A 20,132-nucleotide genomic window follows, 5' to 3' on the forward strand; every position below is an offset into this window, starting at 1 on the left:
CGTCACTTTCATTTAAAAAGGGCCTCAAGTGTTAGAAAGGGGTACATTTTATAGAGTAAAAAGAAAAGATAGTAAGAATGATCATCAAGCAAACCTTCTATCAGAGTAGGATTTGTGGAAGTGAAGCAGAGACTGTTCAACTGGTTTTCTGGGACATTTATTTGGCTGTCCTTCACTGGCTTCAAGGGGGCAAGGTAGCAGTTTGGGGACATTTCAAAAGGGGAAGAATTGTTCAATGGTAGGGGAGGAGGGTTGCCTGTGGCCAGACATTTCCTGAAACAAATGGGGGCTGATGGGATGCTTTTCCACAGTCAGGCTATCATCATCATCTTTACGTGGGATGGCTGCCATGGCAGGAAGTTTCTCACATGGATTATTAAATTTCAAATAATTAAAATTTGGATCTCAAAGCTCATCTGGTCACTTTGGCCCACCACCCATGCCCCTTCCCCCATCCCAAGTCTCTTTAGTGAATGGAAAAACTCAGAAGCAGGGTGATTCAACATCTGAGCCTTAATAAAAATCAGAAGCAGAATCAGAAACAAGTTTTCCTGAATCTTAGTTGGGATAATAAATATAACCATTAAGCTTCTCAAAAACAAAAGAGAAAGAACTGAAAATAGTGGCAACATAAACCAGTTTCAGCTAGGCCAACTGGGTGGGCCTACCCAAAGCCCTGTCTCCTACATCTTTAATGACAGAACCTTATTATATTCAGGGTCTCAGGGGTTCTCGGCTTCAGTGGAGTCAGGATTCTTCCCCAGCCTTTAGGGGTGGGTCCTGACTGCTCCAGGTTAGTCAGTTCTCTACAGAGAATTGAATGTGATTCAACTGCAGCCAATGAGTAAAAGCTTAGTTTTATTTTAGGAGATCCATGGAACAAGATAGCCTGTTTTTTGCCATGGGACACGGGTAGGGTTTTTGTGCTTTTGGTGTGTGGGAATGACCTGCACAACACTTGTCTAACAACTTGGCAACATGTAGCAAGTCATAAAATCTCTTTTGACCCTGTAGCTCCCCTTCTAATATCTTATTCAACAGAATCTAGGCATTTAGGAAAGAAAAACGTTACAAGTTCAAAGATGTATTGGCTTTGTTTTAATAAAAGCAAATAACTGGAAAAAACCGAAGTGGTTTTAGTTTCCTGGCTGCTAAAATAAATACCATACACTGGGCTGACTTAGGAATTTATTGGCTCCTAGTTTCAGAGGCTAGAAGGCTTACTTCCTCCTGGGTTCTGGCTGGCTGGCAATCTTGAGGGTTCTTTGGTTCTTCTGTCACATGGTACATAATTATGTTTCCTCCTTCCTCTTCTAGGCTCCACTGACTTTCATCTTCGGCTGCTCCCTGTGGCTTCTTCCTCTGTGGTCTTCTCTAAAAGTACTCCAGTATTAGGATTAAGACCCATCCTCATTCACTTAGGCCATAGCTTAACTGCAGCAACCTCATCAAAAGGGTCCTATTTACCATGGATTCACACCCCCAGGAACTGATTAAAGAACATGTTTTTCTGGGGTACATAATTCCAAGCCACACCAAGCATCCAATACAGTGTCAGGAAACATCATGGAAGACAATGGAATAGGTTCTCCCCACCATGTTGTTTGATAATACCCTTCTGGGTTGTCTCTTTAATAGTCTTTGAGCTACTTTAAAACTATGTAAATTAAGGGAAACTGATAATGCAGGTGATTCTTGTTAGCAGAAAAACAATTTATGTCCAATGGAATGTAACTGATTATAGTTCTGTGGATAGTAACCAATTTTGTATATTAAGCAAACTCACTTCAGTATTCCTGTTGGATTTATGTATTTGGTCGCTTTTTGGATTCTCCTTTGAACCAATTATAACACCTTACTGGCTCCCTCATTAACTGAATTAATTAAAATCTTTAATACATGTTCACTTTATATTTGTATGAATTATGATTTTACTTTTAAATATACTTATTTAATATATTCATTTGGTACAATTTATTATAGTTCTTAGTTATTAAGACCACAGAGCAACATGGACAAATACCCCTGATAAAACACTGTGGGGAAAAAGGCAGAATGCAAAGTTTGTAACATACTGCAATTCAAACTAAAACTTCTAAGTGCCTAGAGTAGGAAATGAAAGAGGGAAAACAAATTAAAGTTGGATTTGTTACAGTGATAGGATCCTGAATAAAGTTTTTAAAAGTTCTGATTATTGTTTTATTATGCAATAAAACTAAAAGAAACAAAAGCCCTTTATAGTTTCCTATTGCTTCTGTTACAACCACAAATTTAGGGGCTTAAAACAATACATATTTAAGTTATAGCCCTAGAGGTCAGAAGTTCAAATCAGGTCCAGCTGAGCTAAACTCTGTTAGCAGGGCTGCTCCTTCTAGAAGCTTTAAGGGAGAACCCATTTCCTACTTTCTAGAAGCTATCTGCACTCCTTGCCTTGTGGTCCTTTCCTCCATCTTCAAAATCTCTCTCCGTCCTCTTTTAAGGACTTTGTGACTATAATGGCCCTACCCAGGTAATACAGGATGTGGTAGTTAGGTTCAGGTGTCAATTTGACCAGGTGAAGGTGCCTAGTTCTGTTGCTGTGGACATGAGCCAATGGCAGGTGAAGCTCATCTGTCACTGATTACATCTGCAGCTGGCTAGGAGGTGTGACTGCTACAACGAATGATGTTTGATTTAATTGGCTGGATGCTTAAATGAGAGAGCTCAAAGTAGCACAGCTCAAGCAGCTCAGCATACCTCATTTCAACACTCGCAGCTCAGCCCAGGCCTTTGGAGATGCGGAAAGGAATCACCCCAGGGAAAGTTGTTGGAACCTAGAGGCCTGGAGAGAAGGCCAGCAGAGATTGCCCTGCGCCTTCCTGTGTAAGAAAGGACCTCAGTTGAAAGTTTTCCTGCCTTTCCTCTGAAGAACTATCCGTTTTTAACAAAATGAATTCCCTTTTACTAAAAGCCAATCCATTTCTGCTGTGTCGCATTCTGGCAGCCTTGGCAGACTAAAACATAGGATAATTTCTCCACCTCAAGGTCCTTAATGCCTGCAAAGTCCCTTTTGCCTTGAAAGGTTAACAGCTCAAAGCCTCCATGGATTACAATGCAGTCACCTTTGGGGGCTAGTCTGCCCACCAGAGGCTCCCACTCCCAATCCGGAGAAGTTTTGTTAACATGAAGTTTGATGAGAATAGCTTCCTTACATGCCTGAGTGAAAAGGTGCTACACAATACTGGGTATTGAGTCCAAGAGTATAGAGTGTAAGATTCTAATTAAATGAAATTTTAGAGTAGGCAACACTAATCTATGGTGGAAAAAAATCAAAACAATTGCTGCCTCTGGTGGTGGGGTGAGATTGACTGGGAAAGGCATAAGGGAGTTCTCTGGGATAGTGGTGATGTTCTGTATCTTAGTAGGCTTTTAGGGCACAGTGGTGTAAAATTCTGCACTCTATGCATTGACAGAACTGTACTTCTAGCTGCCATTTACTTTGAAATATAACAAAAAAGGATGTAATGGCATGGACAGATGTGACAAAATGATATAGCATGCTTGTAATAAAATCCAGGTATTCTATGTTTGAGTGGTTCACTGTAAAATTAAACAATTTCCATAAAATAATTTTAGGAAAAATAAGATGACCCCTGAAATGTTACTTCAGTGCTCTATAATAACAAAGGAAAAGATTTAGAAAGTCAATATACAAGTCCTTGAACAACCTCTATTTAAAACCAATGGCTCTCAACCAGGACAATTCTGGAAGCTATTCACAAAGGTGTGGGAGCATTTTAGTGGCCTCAATAATGGGGGTGGGGAGTGGGGAAGAGTTACTGGCCAGGGAAGCTACTCTGCAAACACCTGACTGTGTTGAAGCAACAAAAAACCTCTCCACACCATATGTCAAGTGCACCTCCATGGAGGAACACCAATTTAACCCAAAACCTTCCCTCTATAAGTCTTCTATCAATTTGCTTGTAGCTCATGTCTCCAATTGGATTGTGATTCATCTCTTGAGGCTTTGTTGCATCACCCACCTCTTTGCACCTCAGAGAACCAGTTTAGTGCTCTACTTAGAAAACATGTTTATTAAGCATTTGACAGTAGGGTGGAGTTTGATTTCTGACTATCCTAACTTGACCTCCAGTTCCTTTGATGGCAGATGGGACTGTGGGCACAGATGCAAACCTACCTCCCAAAAGAGGCCAGTGGGAAGGATGCCCACTGCTGCAGTCCTGTCAGGATACCTCAGACACATGCCTCTGTCACTCCTCCCCATGCCTCTCAGTGAGCAGTAGATGGAATAGGGAGGAACTTGGAAGTAACCATCATCACATGGAGATGAGAAAAGCCAGCATAAAGCACTTTTATTGCAATAATAACTCAAAACTCATATGTGGTGCAGGGGATGGGAGGGTGGGATAAAGGTCAGCAACAATTTCTCTCACCAAATCACTACACAGGTCAGCAAAAGGGTGAGAGGGGGAAGGAAAGGCCAGGGAACTTTGAGATCAACAGTGGGGGCTGAGCATCAAAAAACAGGAGATGCTGAAGCTGCGATGACCAGCATCATTTTCTTAAGAGAACACTCAAGGATTTGTCAGATGGCTGGGCTTTCACTGGGTGTTAAGTGTCTACAAACAGCACCTTCAATTTACACTTTCGATTAAAGTCCTTAAAATTTAGGAAGTGGCAGAGCTTTGATTGCTATGAGAAGAGTACAAAAAATCCTGAAAATCCCATTATAAAAACCACAGAATAGGGGGGGAAAAAAAAGCCAGGCCACAAAAAAGGCTTCAGAGGTCCCTGCTGGCCCGGGGACAGATACCTGGAGTGTCCAACACTGCAGTGAAAACTATCTGTTTTCAAAAGGCAGAGGGTTTTGAGGGGAGGATAGGGTGAGGTTGGTGAGGCAAAGGCTCTCCCCTTTCCCATTTCGGTTTTGGATAGGGCTTCTAATTCAACCCAAGGACATCTCAGCTTGGAGAATGTTTCAGCCCTCAACAGCGCTTCAGATCTGCTATGGCTTTGCAGCGCAGCAGCAAGTATGTTCAATATATAATAGATAAAAATTTCATCCAAAAAAATAAAATAAAATAAAGTTCTTGCACCCCTCCCCCCAAATACCAATTTCTATTCTAAAGCTAACCCATTGTTTGTGCTGTTAATACCTGAACATATACTTAATTGAAAACCTAGATCCAAAAGACTGAAACTGAATCATCACCCCAAAACCAAAACCAAAAATGAGTAATTTGAGGTTTATGGCATATCGTTTAAGTCAACACATATACGAGGAGAAAGGGGAAAAGGAAATGAAGATGTTGGAAGCAAAGCTGAGTGATAGAACACATTCAGTCTGGGTAGATGTTTATACAAAGAATGTAGTGGAACATCAGGAAAAGCTCCGTACGGATTCACGTGCACGTGTCTGGAGGCGCCAGATCCCTCCATGGCAGATCTGTTGGGGACAGAAAATCTGTGAGTTCCAGCACACAGGAGTGTGTGGTGAGGGGAGCCACAATGCACCTGCCACTACCAAGTCCATCCTTGACAACTCTGAGGTCTTAATGAGACCAAACCATTCTGCTCCAGCTGGGAAGAGTCAGAGATCAGGCTGGGTTCCCAGGTGAGTAAACTTCTTCCTCCTTAAACTGGTCTTACCTAGCTGAGGAAAGCAAGAGGATAGCCCACCAATGCTGCCAACAATAAAGGTGCTCATTATCACTGGGTCTCCAATTTGGCTGCATGTCTGAATTGCCTGGGAACTTCTGAAATCTTAATTTTTGGATCCCACTCCCCGCAAATGTAATGAACTGATCTAGGTGTGGCCTAAGCATCAAGACTTTTGTTTCCCAGGTGATTTTAAAATTGCAGCCATAGATTGAGAACCACAGCCCTAAACTGGCATTTGTAATGTTGAATAGACCGGGAAAACGACTGCTGAATTTGTTCATTCATTCAAATCTACAATTTTGTGGGTCTGTCCTTAGGTTTTCTTTCAGTACCATAACAAGAAACTTGGGTCATTCCTCTCTCCCTTCCGTGTTTTCCTATTGCCCTACTGCATTTACAGAAAGATTGCTCTGAATCAGAATAACTCCAAGGCTCAACAACATTTACATACAAATGACTCAATTCTCAAAGAACTGTAAAGAGAGTTTGGACTAGATGGAGACCTTTGATAAACAGAGGATCTATAATAATCTCAGGGATTACCCTTTGATAGGAATGACAAGTGAGAAACCAGATTATTAAACCTGTGCAGGGCTATATTTCCCAGCTGTGTGGAATTCAAACAAGTGAGAAAAAATATCTAATAATAAAAGCCCCTCCATTTAAAGAAGTCCATGATGGGACAAAGTTAGAGTGCCCCGACTGCCACCTGGCAGCCCTTTGTGGCAGTTTTTGAACGTGAGTTCTCAGCCAGCCCCTGGCTGTGGCCCTCTAGTCCTAGGGGCAGGCCCAGTGCAATCAAGCAGAATCCAGGAAACTGGGCTGGGGTAGGAGGGGAGCAAATATAGAGGTCTGGGACCAGTTCTCAGAGGGAAGATAATAGCATTCACACGTTTTATCACCGCAATGCTTACATGAAAAGCTAAGTGCCAGTAAAATATTGAGTTTCACTTCCTAGGAATGAGGGTAGAGGAGGGGAAAAACACCCAGGAAGGAGAATGAAGAAATGGGTCTGGTCCAGAGAGGCCTTTCCTCTCTGAGTCTCAGGTTCCTCACCTGCTTAACAGAAAGGCTGACTCCTACTCCTAAGTTACCTTCTGATAACTAAGCATCCTGTACATTTCACAAGTATCCCTGGCCTTGGGTATCCTCCTCCTCCTTATCAAACACGAAGTAACCATAAAATGTATGAATGAGAAAGCTGCACAAGCTGGGATGTGATTTTAGAGGCACTTTCCTCATAAACCTCTAGAAAACACAGGGCAGGGCGAAATCATCAACAGTCTTACTTCTACAGAACTAAAATGGTGGTACTAAAAACCTACTGCATCTCCCACAGCCCCAACTCATTTTTAGTTTACAAGCTACCTAAAAGAATACTTCATCTAAACAGTTCTTCTTCATCAGCTGTTCCATCCTCATGAGTTCACTGGAGGATAGCATATGCTATCCCTTTTCTCAGGGTGACCAACTTTTACATTTGAGGTACACAATAAGTAAAACTGAAAGGATATCTGGTAAAGGGAGAATGTCAGAAGAAGAAAGTCCTGTGGATTTTTTTTTTTCTTTCTGCTACCCAAACACTGGGTCTAATGTGGGAGAAGCAAAGGTGGTTTAAAGGTCTTTGGCGTTTCAGTTCTCTTACCCAAGTACAGGGAGCAGAGGGAGGAGGACATTCCTGTCATTCCAGTTTTAGAAGCTCCACATCAAAGACGAGAGTGGCATTTGGTGGGATGATGCCTGGGTGCCCAGTGGCACCATAGGCATAGTCTGGGGAGATAGTCAGTTTGGCTCTTTGACCCACGCTCATCTGTAAAAAGAAAGAGGGAAAAACAATCAGTTGGACATAATCCCTAAGTGTCTCTATAAGAAGCAGAGCTGTTACCTGGGTGTTCCTTGGCCAAGCTGGTGTGCCTAGGACATTCCCGTAACTCTCTGACTGCCTGGGCATGAGGCACTGTTAGGCACACCCAGTATAGGATATTGGAGGTTGGCAGCCAGGCTCAATGATTCTTGTAGTTCACTTCAGAGGGTGCAAAAGAGGTTAAAAATGTCTCTTGCCTTCCAGAATGGTCAGGCCCTCCAACCTTTCTCCCCAGGTCTTAATAACATGATGATGGACAGATAACACACTTACCATTCAGTCCCTCAATGGCCTGTCATTCAAAGGACATGTTAAGTGGAATCTACAGTCTTCTTAAAAAAGGAACAGTTTGCTCAAACTTTGTTTTAAAAGAAAGCATGCAATATTTAGGGGCAGTCTACTCTTCTACATTTTCTACATTTATACTCAGAAAAAAAAAGAAAAACTTAAGAGTAAAAATATGAATAAATGCATCTGTCTGTATACAAAGAACAACTATGGAAGGATACCAATAATACCAGTTTTTCTGTGGGGTGAATAGGTGAATGGTGGCCAAGGGGAGTAGTATTCACTTTAAAATATATATTTGCATACTTTAAAATTTTCTAATCAAACACACAAACAAGTGTAAGTATCTATTTTTTGAAAAGTGAGCATGTTCTCTGCTCTATTTCCATTCTTTTACCTGTCCTTACTTGTAGTATCCATATGACCATTGTTGAGTCTCTGACCCAGCCAAATGATGAATAAAGGGGAAGCTACAGGCTGTAATGAAACTTGCACTGCTACCCAGCACGCTTGCTTCCAACAACTCCTTTCAGAAACAGGAACATGTTGGATGAGGGTGGGAACAACAGGACTGCAGTTAAAAGCAGAGATTCCCACCATCCCTGACCAACTCCACTATGGCTTTATCTAACCAAAATTCAAAATGATGATATATCCTCTATTACAGCAATTCCATTTTTAGAATATTCTGGGATAACCTAAATGCCCATCTTATGGGGACTGGTTATATAGGAATATTCACACCATGAATTAGCCATTAGAAAGAATATGTTAGCTTTAAATGTACTATCATAGAAAGATGACCAAGATATATGAAATGAAAAAAACAAGCTGCCAAAACAGTACTTGTGGCAGGATTCCTTATCTGTAAATGTGTAAAAGACAAACATCACCATCAGGAGAAAAGGAAAAGATGCATAAGATAAACCTCTTCCCCTTCTTTCTAGGCTATTAATTGACTTGATGAAGAAATACTCTGTGGAGGAGGTGTTAAAAAAAAAAGTTCTATGCAGGTTTGGGGACCACCCAGAATTCTCACTAGTGACACGGCTGTGATGGCCCCCAAAGCTGTCTGGACTGAGATAGAATCTGGGCATCTCCCCATTCCCTCGTCATGCCCTACCAAGCCTGGGACTATGAGACGGGCTGATAACACCACCTCAATGGCAGCTGCATCATTAGGGGCAGAAAATGCATTTATTGTTCCGGTGCTAGAACAGTCACAGAAGAAGGTTGTGGTGTGGACAATGGCCGGCACAGGAGATGGGGGATAGACTACAGACCCAAGGGGTGAAAGGACAGAGAGCTAAGGCTGGCAAGTTTTCCAAAGGGAAATAAACCACAAAGAACCCCTCCCTCCTTCTTGGACTGCCAACCCTCTGCTCTGTAGGAACTGAAATCCAGGTATCTGTGATGGCTTAAAGTTAAACAGTTTAGTTAGAAATAAATTTCTGACATTTTAGAGGAAGTGAAGCAATGTGTATTCTGGAAAAGAGAAAAACAAATCTTTCTCTTAATCTTGGTTAAGTCTCCAATTCTCCTTGGTGAGTGTGAAATAGACTAATTATCCCTCATGATGCAGGGTCTAATTATAAAGCCCCACAGGTCTCAGGTCACTGAAACTTCCCTTTACCTGGTTAGTGCTGAGAAAAAATTCCTGGGATTGATGGAAGGACAGAATCCAACCAAAATTTGGCAACCCTGGTTTCCCTATTGTCTCCTGGGGATTACACAGTGTTGGCAGAACAAAAACTATTTACAAAAATGGGGTGGGGGAGGGAGCAGGTGGTGAGAAAACAGACTCAAGACAAACAAAATGACTTTCTCCTTCAATAGGACCTTTCAGAATGTCCTGACAACCTCATCAATAAGGCAAGCACAAATTAAAACGACACCAAAACATCATTTTCACTCATAGTGTCCAGAAGCCAGAAGTTGAGCAGCATATTCTGCTGGCAGGGCTGTGTGGGACAGACATCTTCATACCCTGCTGGCAGGAGTTCAGAGTGCAATTTCCACATGGTGACACAGCAATAGCTGTAGAAATACAACGCACACAGCCTTTGACCCACTCATCCCACTTTTGAGAATCTGTCCTATGGCAACATTTTGCACACATGTAAAATAGAGTCACTGCAGCATTGTTTTTAATAGTAAAATACTGGGAACAACTCAGATGACCACCAACAGGGCACTAGTCAAATTACAGTACACCTATCTAAGGGAATACCATGCAGCCAGAAGACAGCATCCTCATCTTTTATATGTACTGGTATGGAAAGTGTGTAAGACATATAAAGTAAAAACAAAAAAAGAAGAAAATACAGAACAATGTGTGTAAAGGCAAGAAAAATAGGAATATGTATCTCTGTGTGTTTAAAGAAACTATAATACAAGAAATAACAGGAGTTACTTGTGGGGGCGGGGGATGACTGGGCAGATGGAGATAGGACAGGAGTGAGGCATTTCACTTACCCCATATTGGGATTTTTGAACCACATGAATGACTTGTCTATAAAAACAACTTGAAAAGTAGATACCGGGAGACAAAACAAAATAAACAAGAACATACCTGGGCAACCCCTTCTTCCCAGCCTCGGATCACCTCCTGCTTGCCTAATGTAAACTTAAAGGGCTTGTTTCTGTCCCGGGAAGAATCAAATTTCTTTCCATCTTCAAGCATCCCTGTGAAAAAGGGTGGTTGTAACATGAGCAACAAGGAGTAATGACATGAGGCAAGTCAGAAACCCGCAGCAGAGACCCATCACAGAGGTCAGCCCGAAGGGCCTGGGAGGGTGTTGTGGCCTGAGCAGGAATTACAGATCTAGGAAGGATCCTGTGACTAGCCTGGGCATCTAAGGAGTTGTGAGTAGTTCCTCCACCCCAGACCAGTGAGTATAAGATGACCACAGAAGGACCTTACTTGTCAGAGGCAGGCAGCAGTCTATTTGGTCTAGAGAATGGGGAAGTGTAACCTCACTTCTGCCATGACTTTCTCCATACCCTAAGAATTTCCTCCCAGACTGAGAACAATTGTGGGCCCATAAACGCTTACACAACAGCTGAAAAGTTGCACAGAGCACAAGAAGCAGTAATTCATTCCCCAGTTCATCTCATTATATTTTAAATAAAACATGTATATACTCTTTTTTCCATTCTCCAGCTGAGGCTAACACCCCTTTTCAGCAGGCATTCCAATGGGGGGGTCCCTTCCATCCATTTGACACCCCATGATCTCCTTTGGGACTCACTGAATATGACCTATAACATGGCTGCCTTCCAGGCTGTTGGGGATTGGGTGTTGTCTGCATAGATAAGACAGGAGAACCCACCCAGCACCATCGGGTGTTATATGAGAAAGCTGTGAAGCAAGTGTTCACCAGCATTCTGAGTGTAACAGGGAATGAGGGGCACAAAGTCGGGCACCTGTGGGTTTAGGCTGACTTGAGCGGTCATAATATTCTCGGGAAAAGTAAAACCTGACCTGAAATGACTCAGAAATGAATGACAGAACTTGTTCAGTATTCATCTGACTCATTTTATCCAATGGGGCCCCAGAACTCTGAAAATCATTTTTTGTAGTTAACTTTTCTGAGACTGATGGCTAAGAGAACAGTAGCAGTAATGAGGAGGTTTAAATGGCTGCCCTCAGGAAATTTAGTCAGTAAACCCAGTGAACGGGTAAGGACTCTAATTTAACTGTCAGCAGCGCTTCTTGTCTAAGTCAGGGGCTGGCTGGGCATTTGCCACACATGAACTCAACCCTTCCCAAAGCACCATCCCCAGTTCACATGAAGAAACTGAGGCAGAGAAATGAAATAATTTGCCTAAGGAGTAACACTAGACCACAAATTCAAACTCCATGTTTTTTCCTACTATACCAGTTTCCTAGAAGCCAGATAAGCCACCACGGTGACCTTCAAGAAAGAGGAACTCCAGGGATAGAGGCCCCAGAGGGTAAGTACATGAGAAAAGAGGGGTCAGACACCTGTAACCTCACTTACCAAAGCGGACTGTCAGCACGGGCTGCTGTGGCAACCACCGGCAGGCAATCAGGATAGACACACCGAGCTCCTAAAAACTCTCGTATCAGGACTCCAGGTTAGAGGGAGCTAGCCAGTTGTTGACACACAATTAACACAAACAGATTTTATTAGAAGATGGGGGTGTGGGGGTGGGGGTTGGGTGGAAGGGTATCAGAAGGCCTAGCAAAACAGAACTCTGTGTGTGTGTGTGTTGCGGGAGAAGAGGGAAAATCCAACAAAAATACCAACCTAAAAAACAGTGTCAACATTTTAAGTTGGAGGAAGAAGCAAGAGATCAATTGAAATTATTATCACAGCCATCAGACAATCAGGATTTGATTGTCTGTTCTAACAGAAGAGGAGGGGACACAGATGTCCTGGGACAGACTGAAGCCTGGAGCTGGGAGCTGAGGACTGAGAGGGAAACAAGAGGGTAGGTTCTACCCTTGCCACAAGTCAGTACAGAGTCAGATCTGGTGAGGAAGGGGTATTCATTTAACTCATCTCCTTCACCAGAATTCACCCTCACTGGTCTGGTTAAAGAAACAACAAATAGCAAGACTTCAATAGTTTTCCGTAAATGAGTAACCTGGAGAGAAGCAGGTCTCTGTTCTCTGCAGCACCCGGTGCACACACCCCTCTTGACCCCATTTCAAGCTCAACTTCATACACTAATCCTAACCCACAGACTGAACTCAGAGTTAAGGCTAATAGTAGCAATGAACAGTTATGATTCTCACAGTCCCTTTCCCGGCCAGGCAGGCAGTCTTTATTTTCCATCTAACTTCGCCAGACAACTTGTAATTGAAATAAGGAAGCCAACTTAAAAGCTAAGTAAGCTATGAGGGATGGGATCTGCATCTAGCAAAAGGCTTTATTTAGCCCAATGGGGACTGAGAGCCACGAAGGAGACTGAAAACCAGAAATAGCCTCTTCCCGATCTGCGCTCTTAAGAACTTCAAGTTGAAGCTGGTGCTTCTAGAACAGCCATGGTGGACATAGCACTAAGTAAGGAATTTCCTAAGAAGGGGCCAAGGTTGGGAGGTGGTCCTGGACTCTACGCTCAGACTGGCTACAAAAACTAGGGGACGAAACCCACAAGGAGAAACATGTCCAGAGGGGCACCTGGAAATACGGCTGTACCACAATCCAGAGCGTCAAAAAAACCAGACCCAGCACCCCCAACCCTAGTCCCTTTTTAACTGAACGGTTCAGGAAGAAAGCTCCTGCCTTCTCTTCCTGTTGAATGTTGTCCATGGCAACTACCTTGTGACTGTGAGGTCAGGAGCACTGGAGAGCAGTTATCCCAGTGCTCTGAACCCAGCCCCAAACCATTTCTCTCCACGCTTGGGTTTTGAGGTAACTGATAAAAAGCTGGTTTTGCCTTAAGTCAGGTCTTCAGTTACGTGTAGCTGAATGCATCCAAACTGGTTTGAGATAAGCCTTCACTTGGCAAACATGTATTTAGCACGACCCACATGTAGTGCTGCCATAAGGAATAACAACAACAAAATACATAAGGAACTCAACAGCACAGACCACAAAGAACTCCTTTGACCAGACCAGTCTTCTACCTGAACCAACAGTTACTACGTGGGATGCACACATTTTCAAAAGAATGTTGTCTGTACCCACTAAATTTATTTCCTGATACACTAACGGCTGTAACCCATAGTTTTTTAAAGCACAGTATACCTATAAAAGAGATTTGTCCTATTTCCTGCTCAGTTTGAAACACGGCCCCAACTTGGGCAACATGGTTATTTTTTGACTGCAACGAAAACCACAGGGTACTGAGACAGACCTCCTATTCTTTCCTTTTCTTGCCAATCAAAGGCAGTGTCCAGCACTTCCAGATAGGCATCAGTTCTGGTTTGCCTGACAGTGAGATGCTTCAACTGTCTTGACTAGTTCCAGGCAGGGAACACAGCCCCTACCTGCTGTTGACCTATCCTGGAGGAGTGGATGCATATTCAGGCTGTAGGTCTGTGAGGCGAAAGCTCCAACTCCAGTTCTCTTTAAGCTCATCTGGGGTACTGGGGGGTAGGCCTCACCCTATTATTTCAGGAAACTATAAAAAACTATAAAAACCAGAAAGCAGGGTTTCTAAGTAAAGAGCCTCTAAAACAGGAGCTTTGTCTAGGATTCTTATCTCCTATGTATTTCAGATGAACTGCTGCTTTAGACCTGTCACAGTGTATAAATTTCATCTGCTTCCTGAGAGAGAAATCTCCCCAGGGAAGGGCTGGGTGGAATACAGTCCTTAGGCCCACAAAGGAATTTCCCATAATCTAAATCCAAAAGTTAAACAATATCCAGAGATGGGGAGAGTGGTATGTGATTAAATTGTGTCACATTACTGGTATAGGTTATAGGGACTGGGGGTGCTAGGAGGGCAACCCTAACAGGGAAAAACGGACTACCTCTATATGTCTATAAGATGACAGGCTGGGAGAAGAGCTCATCCAGGAGGGGAGGCAGCTCCTCTGAAAAAGCAGGAATGAATGTCCCTGCAGTGTTTCTGGAGAAGGAATTATGCTGGTCAGTGTTAGATGCAGAAAGTAAGAGAAGCTAGAAAGTCAAAATAGTAGGACTTCCATCTCTGGCCAGCATGGAAAAATGGGGATTGGATACCCCCCCCCCCCCATCCGAAACCACCAAAGAAACCCCAGATAAAATAGCTGAAACAATAGTTTAAGACACTGGACACTAGGCAATGAAGGATGGTGATCTCAAAGACAGGAAACAAGGCAAGCCCTCTCATACTCCAGCATACGTCCAAGGGAGTATCCAGGGAGAGACACAGGAAGGGGGAATTGATGTGAAGAGCTTAGGGCAGACAGTACGAAGGACAGAGAACTAAGGAAAAGAGAGCTACATAGACCCTCAGGCTTGCAGAGGTTCCCTTGAGTATTCTCCATAGTTCTAATCAACGTATGTGTTTGAGGAAAACTACTCAAGGCCAGGAAAAGAACCATCCAAAACGGTCAGAGGGAACAGTACCAAGTGCTCACCCAGGGCTTCCACTGGGCAGACTGGAAGAAGCCACAGTTCACAAGGCACTGGGTGAGTACTAAGGAAGCTCCTGCCTCAGCAGTCTGCCTTAGGCTGAGAAATGTTCCAGACCCACTTAACAAAACATAAAACAAGACCTCAAGGAATCAAATTGTTTCCAAGTAATTTAAAACCTGTGCTGGTTTGAAAGGAAGCATGTCCCCTAAGAAAAGCCATGTTTTAATATAAATCCCATTTCATAAAGGTAGAACAATCCCTATTCAATACTTTGTATTTGAAACTGTAATGAGATCATCTCCCTGGTTGATGTGATTTAGTCAAGAGTGGTTGTTAAACTGGATTAGGGGATGACATGTCTCCACCCATTTGAGTGGGTCTTGATTAGTTTCTGAAGTCCTATAAAAGAGGAAACATTTTGGAGAAAGAGATTCAGAGAGAGTGACACTACGAAGCAGAGAGTCCACCAGCCAGCGACCTTTGGAGATAAAGAAGAAAGATGCCTCCCGGGGAGCTTCATGAAACAGGAAGCCAGGAGAGAAAGCTAGTAGATGATGCCGTGTTCACCATGTGCCCTTCCAGCTGAGAGACAAGCCCTGACTGTGTTCGCCATGTGCCTTCTCATTTGAGAGAGAAACCCTGAATTTCATCGGCCTTCTTGAACGAAGGTATCTTTTCCTGGATGCCTTTGATTGGACATTACTATAGACTTGTTTTAATTGGGACATTTTCTTGGCCTTAGAACTGTAAACTAGTAACTCATTAAATTCCCCCTTTTAAAAGCCATTCCGTTTCTGGTGTATCGCATTCCAGCAGCTAGCAAACTAGAACAAAACCTTTCTGGGACAAAGCTGAAGGAGATGTACAGGAATAAAAAATATCCAGCACCCTATAAGGTCAAATTCACAAGGTCTGGCCTCTAGTCAAAGACGACCAGCATGCAAAGAGGGAGGAAAACAAGATCCACAGTGAAGAGACTAATCAACTGAAATGAACCCAAAACTGACACAGATGTTAAAATCACTAGAGAAGGACATTAAGACTCTTTCATAGATAAAAACTACAAACTTAGATGAAAAAATACTGGTGCTAGAACAAAGTGGATAACCACATGCAAAAAAGTAAAAGCCTGGATTTATATGTCACACTATAATAATATTAACTCAAAATGGATCATATACCTAAATGTAAAAGCTAAAACTATAAAACTCCTAGAAGAGGAATAAAAAACTTTGTAACCTTGGGTTAGGCAAATATTTCTTAGACATGATGCCAAAAAAGCAAAATTCATAAAAATAAAGCAACAAAGTCAATATCAAAATTTATAAGTTCTGTACTTCAAAATGCACTGTTAAGATAATGAAAAATCAAGCTACAGACTGGGAGAAAATCTTTGCAAGGCGTATATCTGATAAAGGACTTGTATCCTGAATATATAAAGAACTCTAAAAATTCAAGGAAACAACCCAGTAAAAAAGAATATTTTGAACAGACATTTCACTGAAAAAGATACACAGATGGAAAATAAGCACATGAAAAGATGCTCATCCTTACAGTGATTACAGATATGCAAATTAAAACCTCAAGGAGCTATTACTTCTACTGCTACTACAGATTAGAATGGGTAAAAATAAAAACTGATCATATTGTGTACTGACAAAGCTGTGGAGAAACTAGAACTCTCAGAAAATGCTGGTGGGAATGGAAAATGGAACAATCACTTTGGAAAACAGCTTGCCAACTTAAATATATATCTCCCACGACTCAGCCATTTCATTACTGATTACTTAACCAAGAAAAATGACGGCCTACGTCCACATAAAGATTTCTATACAAACTGTTCACAGATTTGTAATACCCAAACACTAATAGATAAGTTATTATATAGCCATAGAAAAGCATACTAATCAGCAACAAAAATGAACTACTGATAAACAGAACATGGATGAATCTCAAAATAATTATGCCAAGTGGAGTAAGCCAAACAAAAAAGGCATATACTCTATGATTCCATTTATATAAAACTTTAGAAAATGAAAACTAATCTGTAGAGCAGAAAGTACCACAGTGGTTGCTTGGGGAGGAAAGGAGGGAGAACTTACAAAGAAACATCAAAACTTATGAAATTATACACTTAAAATATGCACAGATTACTATATGCCAATTATGCCTCAAAATAACTGTTTAAAAACATAAAAGATGGGGTATATGGGAACTTTGTACTCTCTGCATAAACCTTCTGTAAACCTATAACTTCTCTAATAAAAAAATGTTTAAAAAAATTAAAAGAAAAAAAGGCAGGTATACGTTTATCTCTTATGCCCAACTTGGCAATGGGTGAAAAAGTGTTTCCTGTTTGGGGAAGCAGCAGGTAAAGCAAGCAGCCAATCAAGTCTCTCAGCAGCTGCTCCTATGTTAACACTGGAGATATCTGTGCCAGGATCTGCCATAATTTCCTAGAAAAAGTACACTCTGTTGAGAAGGCAATTGAGATTACAGAATGACAGCTGACATTCTTTAAGTGCCACAGGTTACTTCTTAGCATAAAACATCACCAGAATTATTCTATTCACATAATTATCTTCATTTCTGAATATACACAAACCCATACCTCACGACCCAGAAACTGCATGGGATAGTTCCATGTTCTCAAATTCATGTATAAATTCCTGTCTTTCTTGACTGAGTACAGGTTGAGGTTACAAACCTGGGCTCAAAGTTCTACATCCCTGTGGCACTCAGCTCAATCCCTGGCAATTGCAATGCTGGCACTCAACAGCAGTTTTGGATTTGCTTCACTTGGATGATTTTTAAGAACAAGCAGGACAAGCATGAGGCTTCCATATTTAGATCTTCTTCCTTATATGGTAAGAACAATCTGAGGGCCATCCCAGATTGGTAGTCTTTACTTTTAACAACTTTAAGTTACTTAACAGTGAGAAAAATGTGAAAATTTGGAGGTCTTCAGTTGAAAGGACAAGTTCATGAAAGGAGTGAAAGCTACAACTGTGTGCCGGCTCTAGCTGCAGGGCTGCTGATGTCTCCTTGGCGTGGGTCTCCTCCCAAACTGTTCAGCTGTTCTTTTGGAGGTGACAGACTCAAATTCTTGGAGGAACAGCGGGAGGGCTTTAAAAAAGAAAGAAAGAAAGAGGGGTGTGGGGAAGGGTCTCAAATCTGTCTCTTGCTCTTTCTTGTGGCTCATCTGTGTAAGTGTTCTTGTTTAGAGGGCCCAGGCAGAGGGAGGCTTGGCCAGCAGTTGCTGTGCAGACAAAGTGCCCCTGGACTGTGTTTATGGTGTTTGGCCCAAGTCACAGAAACAATGTTTAAGACTGAGGCCAGAATTGGAGAGTCACATGAACCGCCCAAAAGAAATGGAGTTACTTCCAGTGTCCACTGCTTCATGGAAGGTGGAACTCTCCAAATACACTCTACCAGGTACGGAAGATGACTGATGAAAAATGTACTTCACCACTTGCAGTTAAAGCTCATGAGGCACAATGTGGTTTTCAGTTGCTGATCAACCTCTGCCAGAGAGGTTTTCATAGGCAGCATTTCAGAGATCAAAACAAGGAAAGTTTTATGATTAAAAATAAAACAAAACAATGTAAATCAAACAACAACATCAAAATAACAGACCATCCCAAGCCTCAAACCTTCAAAACAAAATAAAGTTCTTGCCATTTACAGTTGAGGGAGGGAGAAAGGGTTTCTACTTTGAACAGCCAGTTGAGTTCCCTGACCAAAAAAGTACAATGGCTGAATGGAGGGAGGGGGAGGCAAACTGAAAGTTGTCCTTATACTGCCAGTCTGTGTTAGAAGCCTCTCGGAACATTCCCAAACAGGTATACCGACCTAGGTCTAATGGCATAAATACGTCCCTTCTCTCTTCTCATTATATACAGGAGCAGCTCTCTTAGCCATTTTTACCAGAGACTCTTAGAAAACCCACAGTCTGCACATCCCCAATATGGGCAAAATGCTTTCACGTTTCAGTCTCCAGCTCATCCTCACTCCTTCCTTATCCTATGAGAGTTCTATGCTTTCCACAGGTGGTTAAGCTATGTTTGGTCCCAAATTTATGTGTGAGTTATACTTAGTATATGATGAAGTAATTAAATAGTGTATAAATCAATGACATAAAAGCATAAATAGAAAAAGGGTGGTTGTTCTTATGTCTTAGCTGACCGGAAAGACTCGATAAAGGAAAATCACTAAAAATTACTGGTAGTGAACTGTGTGTGGGTGAGGCTACTCTATGTCTGGAGAAAGAAGATTTTATTGGCATTTAGATCACATCACAGCAGTCCTTGATCTACTCTCTAAAAGCAGCCAAAATTTGTTTTTGCAACAATCGTGATGGGAACCATCCTCATAAAAACAGATGCAGCCCTCTAGCAAATGATTTATATTGAATTTTGAAATACAATGTCTAGAGAAGCCATGCCACGTTTATGATTAGCCTATCAATTCCCCTCTTGACCCCATCATGTTGGGGGGAAAAGGACTCTAATATATCCCAGAGTAATTTGGACAGTGAATAAAAAAGTATTTGCAAAGTCCCCTTGGGGGACTAGGGACAAAGGAGGAAATATTTAACTTCCCCATTTGGAGAATTCCTGATATTCTCGCAAGCAGTGGGGACAACCAAATCATTAGGCTGAACCCTCGATCTTGGGGTTCGCCCCTATGAAAGCTATCCCTGCAAAGGATAGACTAAGCCTACTTAAAATTAGGCCTAAGAGTCATCTGCAGAGACCTCTTTTGTTGCTCCGATGTGGCCTCTCTTTAAGTCAACTGGGCAGGTGAACTCACCATCCTTCCCTACTATGTGGGACATGACTCCTAGGGGTGTAAATTTCCCTGGAAACATGGGGCAGAACTCTTGGGACTGGGGATTGAGGGAGTTCTCATGGGACTGAGAAAGACTTCTTGACCAAAAAGAGGAAGAGAGAAATGAGACAAAATAAAGTCTCAGTGGCTGAGAGATTTTAAATAGAGTCGAGAGGTTAGTCTGGAGGTTATTCTTATGCATTGTATAGATATCCCTTTTTAGTTTATGGTTTATTGGAATGGGTGGAGGGAAGTCCCTGAAATTGTTGAGCCGTGTTTCAGTAGCCTTGATTCTTTTTTTAAATATTTTTATTGACACATCTTTGCACACATATTGTCCATATATGGTGTACAATTGTGGCTCACAATATCATATAGTTGTATCTTCATCACCATGATCATTTTTTAGAACATGTGCATTACCCCAGAAAAATAGAAAAAAAAAAAAAACT

General features: G+C 42.0%; 1 protein-coding gene across 2 annotated transcripts in view; it reads right to left on the bottom strand.

Annotated features, from left to right (window-relative positions):
* The window catches only part of FKBP1A (FKBP prolyl isomerase 1A), a 73,247-nt gene that overhangs the window by 43,219 nt on the left and 9,896 nt on the right, over positions 1 to 20,132 (bottom strand). The window contains exons 3-5 of one of the 2 annotated variants that reach the window (XM_077112251.1): positions 10,386 to 10,498; positions 7,307 to 7,471; positions 5,247 to 5,446 (exon numbers count right to left, since the gene is read on the bottom strand). In XM_077112251.1, the coding sequence (XP_076968366.1) occupies positions 7,343 to 7,471; positions 10,386 to 10,498 (242 nt within the window). In that variant the 3' untranslated portion in view covers positions 5,247 to 5,446; positions 7,307 to 7,342. Of the gene's footprint in view, positions 1 to 5,246; positions 5,447 to 7,306; positions 7,472 to 10,385; positions 10,499 to 20,132 lie in introns of those variants that run through there. The other variant, XM_077112245.1, reaches the window with a different exon arrangement.

The sequence above is a fragment of the Tamandua tetradactyla genome, chromosome 1 (genome assembly GCF_023851605.1).
Source record: "Tamandua tetradactyla isolate mTamTet1 chromosome 1, mTamTet1.pri, whole genome shotgun sequence".
Classification (NCBI taxonomy): Eukaryota; Metazoa; Chordata; class Mammalia; order Pilosa; family Myrmecophagidae; genus Tamandua; species Tamandua tetradactyla.